At 34.7% G+C, this 7,763-nt stretch overlaps 1 protein-coding gene across 1 annotated transcript; it reads left to right on the top strand.

Annotated features, from left to right (window-relative positions):
* Window positions 1-4,508: 4,508 nt before the first annotated feature.
* LOC131079451 (F-box/kelch-repeat protein At3g27150) lies at window positions 4,509-7,387 on the top strand. The gene has a single exon (XM_058017405.2). The coding sequence runs from the start codon at window positions 5,537-5,539 to the stop codon at window positions 6,836-6,838; it is 1,302 nt and encodes a 433-aa protein (XP_057873388.2). The 5' UTR covers window positions 4,509-5,536; the 3' UTR covers window positions 6,839-7,387.
* Window positions 7,388-7,763: the final 376 nt, after the last annotated feature.

The raw sequence follows: 7,763 nt of genomic DNA, 5'->3' as shown, positions 1-7,763 counted from the left end.
CATCTTTCTACTTTTCATCGATAGCTTTGTTTTTTATCCCATTTTCAAGGGTAGCCAATCTTGCTTCAATTTTATTCAATTATTTTTTGGCCTTTTTTAATTCTTCATGAAGCCTTATTTTTCCATCTTCTTCCCAATATGGTTCCCAAAACAAAATTCTCACAAGTCTCTTTATGACCCATATCATCCTCTATTTTGAACACATCTTCTTCCACTTTTATAATTTCCTTAAGAGACTTCCTCGTCCCTTTGCAACTATAGGTCCTCCATGTAACAAAAACTATCAAATCAAACTACCCTCTACCCAACAAAGATTCTAGAGATGTATCTCACAAAACCCCTTCTACCTACCCTCTCTTAGTGAAAGGAGTTGTACACCTTCTACCCAAATTTATCTTTGGTAGAGGATAAAAGTTATAGGCTTTCTCTCATACTTGCCACAACAAACTCCTTCATGTCTATGACAGTAAAATTCTTGAATCACATCTCTCTCTCTCTCTCTCTCTCTCTCTCTCTCTCTCTCTCTCTCTCTCTCTCTTCTCTCTCTCTCTCTCTCTCTCTCTCTCTCTCTCTCTCTCTCTCTCTCTCTCTCTCTCTCTCTCTCTCTCTCTCTCTCTCTCTCTCTCTCTCTCTCTCTCTCCAAGCATACTTCTCACCATGCTAGTGATATTTTAGTTTTGATACCATTTGATGTAGAAAAGATTGGGGGGTCTTACCAAATTATATAAATATGTAGCCTTAACATGCTAACCAATTAACTATATGGATTTTTTTCTTGAATCATATATTTATTTCAACCTTCATTTATACTTTCATACAATAAAATTCCTCAAGAACAATAACATCTATGAAGGGTTTCAACAATAAACATAATTAAGATATTTTACAATATTTCTAGGCACTTCATGCCTACAAGTCCGTGACAGTTCAAGCCTTTGTACCTTCTTGGATTCACTCCTCTTTTGACATATAATATTTTTCTTCATCTTATAGCTCTCATGACTACTTTGAACACCACAAACACACTTGCAAATTCTTCAGTCTCTTCTTCTATCTTTCTCCTCTTGGCAAGCTTATTGCTGACACCCTTCATTATGCAATTCTCTAGAGAAACCTACAGGTTCTTTCTCCAACCTTGTTAATGTTGATTGCTGCCTCTTAAAACCATTAAAGGTTGAATTTTATAGAGGCTAAACACCTTTATGAGGTAAAAGATCAAACTTGTGTCACATTTTAGGCACAAGTAAAAGTTTCTATAGAAATATGTTTGGCCAAAAAGGGTCCAATCAAAATAATTTTGACTAAAATCATGTGGCCTATATAAGGCTCACAAGGTTTTGGGCAAAAGAGTTTTGCTTGAAATCCAAATTTATAATTTTTTCATTGTTAAATTTGGGTCAGTGCAAAATTTGCCTTTAAAGTTTCACTTGAAACTATCTATGTGGCTGCTTAGTCAACAACCACCTCATCATTTTAAAAAAAATTCTAAAACTTTCACTTCCATTGAAATTTTCTTTAGTTAAAATGAGTTTTTTAAAAAATCTAAAAGTGCGCTTTTGTAGAGCTCAAAATCAAGAATTCAAAGATGTATTTTTTTTTAATATTTTGATGATTATTATTTTTTTCTAAAATATTGTAAGTAGGTTATTAGCATTTAAAATGGGGCTAACTAGAAATTGAAAGAAAAATATTAAACCATATTAAAATATTTTGCAAAATATATGGTGTATTAGAGGAGAGAATCTTGTCCAAAAGGGTATAATTATTTTTATTTTATATAATGATAAAAAAATAGATACAAATTGATGCCTAATGGAAACCATCAAATTTTGGTATGTTTGACCTTGAAACATTATTATGAAGAAAATATACATTGAATTTCTTTCCATGCACTATTGATGTTATCTATTTGGAAAATATAGATCACGGAAAAATAATCTTGTTATCATTTTTTTTGTTTTTGTTGATGCTAACTTGACCTCTCACTAGCTTTTCTCTCCATTTTAGGCTCTTGAAATGAAAGAATAAAACAAGAATGGAATGCCAAAGGCCACTGCCTTATGAACACTTCCCTGGGCATCCAAATTGAGTAAACTAATTCATTTTCAATTTATAATATGCCAATTATCCCTTCAACCTTTGAAACCTTGAAATTATGCAATATAATACTTTTAGAATCACATGAAACACCATGTTTGCCTCTAATTTTGAAATAAAAGACAAGCCTTGATAAAACTAATATTTTATCCTTCATCATTCCAGAGGATGCTCTTGAAGCTCCAACCTACACCAAAAAATAAAAATCTTGAACATGAAAATAAAACTATATTTTTGGTAATGCAAGATTGCTTGTGAGCCCGAATGCTCCTTCATCACAATATGAGTTATTTCTTCTCATACCTTATTGACTAATTTTTTATGATTACTTTTTTAAATGTATTTTCTCTTTGATGTATTTTCATTTAATTTCAATTCATAAATTTAAATAACCAATCACATGATTTTTTTATCAACTACAAAAATTGTTTAGTTTGTTATGATTTTTAACCATATAATATATCTTTAAAATGACACTAAAAACTACTATTTTTAACATCAAAGGAGTTGTCTTCTATGAAAAAATACTAATTTGGTTTTTATAATTTCTCATTATATCTTATTGCAAATGAGAAATATTGATCTTATGTCACTATATAGCCACATCTTTTTCAAATATGAATTCAAGACTAAACATTTATAATCTCGAAATTCTTGTGAACCACTACTCATGAAACACCGATCAATGAGTTTGACTCGAAAACTACATGGTTGAATCTTGATAAGATTATTGTAATTTGTCTTGTTGTGGAAAAATATCTCCTACTTATCAATTTAAACTCTTTTAAATTATCTATATTTTGTTGAAATGATATTGACACTTAATTAAAAAATAGGCTTGTATTTAGTAGTGGTATTTATAATCAATATATTTTATTTCAAGCTTCCTAATATGCATGCCATAAGATGTGGCACTAGCATCAACTTACAATATGATCTAGTCCTATATTTTTGTCATTTCACTTTTACATTTAGAGAGAATGTTGAGAACACGCCCAACAACCTCTCCACATTTATTGGGACATCATTGTCCTTGCTCTTCAATCTTAACATGACTTCTTGCAACACACACATCAAGTTTGACTTCTCCTTATCTCACTTAAGAGTGTTTGGACCTGATTAAACTTGTTTGATTTTTATTTTTTTTATTTTTTGAAAAATGATTTTATCCTTAAAATATATTAATGCACTATTCAATTTGCATTTGAGGCCAACAACATGTGGGTTTTGACAATTTATGACATATTCATTTGACTACTTTAATATTGAAAACTAACATCCAAAATGAGAGGACACCATCTTTTAATGACCAAAAAGTTTCAAAAGCAATAATTCTAAGTATTTTTTCAAATTTATTGCAAAAATAGACATTTGCTACTCACAACAATTAGTATGATTTCTACTTCCCATTATCTTACAATTATCTATATTTAGTTGAAATGATATTAACAATTAATTAAAAATATAGACTTGTATTTAGTAGTGGTATTTATAGTCAATATAAATTATTTCAAGCTTCCTAATATGTATGGCATAAGAAGTGGCATTAGCATCGGCTTACAATCTAATCTAGTCCTATAGCTTTCTCATTTCACTTTTACATTGAGAGAGAATGTTGAATACCAATGCAAAGAACAAGCCCTTCAACCTCTCCACAATTAGTGGCGCATCCTTGTCCTTGCTCTTCAATCCTGACATGACATCTTGCAACTCATATTTCAAGTTTAACTTCTCCTCATCCCACTTGATACTGTTTCCACCTGATTAAACTTGTTAAAATTTTAAAAAAATATGATTTTACCCTTAGAATTTATTAGGCACTACCTAATAATTGTATTTTAAGCCAACATTGACATGTGGGTTTTGTCAATTTATGACATATTCATTTGACTACATTAAATATTGAAAACTAACATTCCAAATAAGAGAACACTATCTTTTAATGACCAAAAAATTTCAAAAACAATAATCCAAAACAATTTTTCAACTTATTGCAAAAATAGATATTTGGTACTCAAAACAATTAGTATTATTTCTACTTCCCAATATCTTACAATGACATAGACTAATCACTACACAACACTTATTATTGTACATTGACAATTAATTAGCCTAGATATTTATGTACGGTGGATATCAAAATTTTCTGCCATTGTAAAACTTTCATCACATGCAAAATCTATACCATATCCAATTAGGTATACCTAGAGTACATGATAGAGACTGTTATAGACATAACTTCGTCGTATTGACCGAGATTACATAGTTCTTATGATTGGGCAAAATTCTTTTCACATTGTACATTGCAAAACCCACGTGGAATTGTGACAAGAGAAGATTACAGTTATAGCTGGAATTTTATAGGTGAATTTTCCTGTTCAGATGTTGTTGTTTAGTATTTCGTCAAACACTTAGGCAACAATCCACGTGGGAATACAGTTGCTTTCCCTTTCTCCGCCAAATTATGTCACCACTTTTGTCAAAACATCTGCCTGGAAAAGCTTTTGTGCAATCAGTTTAGACGCCTAATTAGAGGGGACTTTTTCACTGGGAGGAAAGCTCCTGTCAAATCCTACTCCTCTAATTATTCGTCTCTCGTGGCCCTTTACCACCGGCTTTGGGTTTCTCTGTTATGCTTTTGTTGTTTTTGCTTTTGAACTGAATTCATGGGGTTGATTTTCAGCTGGTGAGGTTTGAGGCTGAGGCCGAGGCTGAGGTTGAGGGAGGTTAAAAATGGCTTCAATGTTAAGCAGCACAGTGCTGAAAAAAAGGTTGGGATTCTTTACCATATTAGAATGTTCAACTTGGAATAGTTTTACAGCTTGGAATGGGTTGTAAAAAAAATTCTATACTGCAGTTTCCATAAGATTCACCTTCCTTCTTCTTCATGTGCAAGGCAATAAAAAAATATTGGTGGTACAGTGCTACTGGTTAGAGGGTTGTGAACCTTTTTGTTATTTCTTTCTATTCAATGGGCTTGTATCTAATCCGAATGCTTATAACCCTATTGGAGGTGATGGAATGAATCGGAGATTAGAGACCTTTTCAAGGTAATAGTTCTGAGTTTTCAATCCCTGGGTAAAGGTCTTATCAAGGTAAAAAATACCCATTTCAGAGAGAAGTCCTTAAGGCCCTCTTCAAGTCAGTAGTTTCAAGTTTCAATCAAGGAGTAGAAGTCTCTTCAATCGAAAGATGGAGCACTGTTCGAAGTAATAGTGTCAATCAAGAGGCAGAGTGGATGAAACCCTCTTGGAGGTCCCAATAGCAATCAGGGAATAGATCCTGAACCCTTTTCGTGCTATTACTAATCCATGGTGATATTTACTGATTTTCAGAGGTCTATGTGACAGAGGGATTCCATCGAAGAACCAGAGGAATCGGATAAAAGCTCAATAGTCTCTGATAAGGTTTGCCCTAATCTGGTATCAGATTCTGAGGTATGGGTTTGGAGAGAACTAATGCCAAAGGCAATTATAACTTGAGGCCTAGAAAGCGTGTCTCTGGTCTCCAGGAGAAGAAGGAAAAGAAGAAGATTATTTGCAATGGCGGTATATGCCAGAATGACATTCATGAGGATAACGGCAAATTAGAGCACAAGACTTGCTCTGAAACACAAAATGGTAAGGAAAGGGGAGGAGACGATCGTAGTTCGGGCTTTGACATTGAATCTCAGGATGCAGATTATTCCTATTTACCGGGGCTGAATGATGAACTGGCCCTGCTCTGCCTGGTAAAGGCATCTAGAAGAGAGTATGGCAAGCTTTTTTTGATAAATAAGAGGTATAAAGCTTTGTCTGAGAGTGGAGATCTGTACAAGATTAGAAGAAAAATGGGGATTTATGAGCAATGGGTTTTCATGCTTGCGAGCGGCCAATTTGAGTGGCGTGCATTTGATCCCAAATCAGGGAGCTGGAGAGCGCTACCACCAGTTCCTTGTGATTCCTGCTTTGCTGCGAGTGATAAAGAAAGCCTTTGTGCTGGCACCCACGTTCTTGTATTCGGAAGGGAGATTGAGGGCCAAGTTATCTGGAGGTATGAGCTTGTAACCAATAAATGGTTTAAGGGTCCTTCCATGATAACTCCAAGGTGTCTTTTTGCATCTGCTAGCTGTGCTGACTTTGCCTTTGTGGCCGGAGGAATAGGCCCAAATAGAGAAATTCTGAAATCCGCGGAGAAGTATGATCCTGACAAACAGGTATGGGAGCCTCTCCCTGATATGCACAGGGCTAGAAAGCTATGCTCTGGATGTTTTATGGATAACAGATTTTATGTCATTGGAGGAACTGGGGAGGTTGGAAACCTCAACTGTGGTGAGTTCTACGATTTTGAGAGAAAAAAGTGGGAGTTGATTTCAGATATGATACCAGTGAGTAACTCGAGCTCAATTTCTCAGGCACCACCTCTTGTTGCAGTTGTTAACAACGAGCTCTATTCTCTTGAGGCCTCAACCAATCAGCTGAAATTCTATATCAAACAAACTAATAAATGGAAAGCCCTGGGCCAGGTCCCTCTTAGAGCTGACTGTACTAGTGGTTGGGGAGTAGCCTTCAAGTCCCTGGGTGATCAGCTGCTTATGATAGGGGGCGTTAAAGATCCCCATCAACATACTAATGGATATGGCATCTCTATTTATTCATCATACCCTGAACCCAATAAACCTGAGGCTAATTGGCACTTTGTGACAAGAGTAGGAGGATCTGTTGGTCCCTTTGTCTTCAATTGTGCTATTATGTCCACTTGAAATCAATTAATGCTGTGTTTCTATCTATGCATGGATTTACAGGGCTTAGGACGCAAACTAGGTTTCCTTCACATATAGCTGTACTTAAAAGAGGCGAGTTGTTACCATACATACCATCCCCAAAGTAAAGCACAAAGTAACCTTGGGCGGTTGAGCTCGTGTGCTTGTAATTAAGATTGATATCTTCATTCAATCACACAGTAAAAGGTGGATCATAGCTGCTCATCTATGTTGCTCGTCTTGCATAACTTTATGACTTATAATTTTGTTCCCTGCATCATGTTCAGTTCTCCTAAATGTAGCAGTGCTCTTATGACAGCTACTGCTTGTTGGATCATAGCTGTCCATCTGTATTGAATGCCTTGCATAATTTCAAGGCTTATCATTTTCAACTTCACTGCTCCAAATTTTGTTATCTTCTAAATGTGCATGTCTCTCTTTAAAATTATTGCTCATTGGATTATATCTACTCATCAATGTTGCATGACTTGCATAATTTCATGGCTTAATCATTATGAATTTCACTGTTTTAAGCCTGGTTGGCTCCTAGTTTTAGTGTGCTCTTATAAAAGGTTATCATTTTTTTGTGATTTATCTGTAGAAATTTATACTTGAGAAGAAATGGGCAAGTCCATGGAAGTTCCATGCTTGACGTTTCCAGTTTTTCTTGCTATGGTGGATAGTTGTTTACAGGTGATTTGCGATGGTACAATCAGAAGAGCTAACTTTTTGATTTCAAGGTAAGATACAAAATATTGTGTGTTAGACAGGTGCTTATTTAGTTAGGGGTTTGAAGGTGTATAAGGCTAGATAAGGCTAGTTGACATGCTTTCAACTTTCTTCTCATCACGATAAACAATTCACAGTATACAGATTGAATGCCTGTTTTTTATTTTTCTTATATAGTATTTGTGAATCTTCACAG

This window comes from Cryptomeria japonica, chromosome 8 (assembly GCF_030272615.1).
Source record: "Cryptomeria japonica chromosome 8, Sugi_1.0, whole genome shotgun sequence".
Taxonomy (NCBI): Eukaryota; Viridiplantae; Streptophyta; class Pinopsida; order Cupressales; family Cupressaceae; genus Cryptomeria; species Cryptomeria japonica.
Note: the sequence above shows the minus strand (reverse complement) of the source record. Positions and strands in the feature narration are given on the sequence as shown.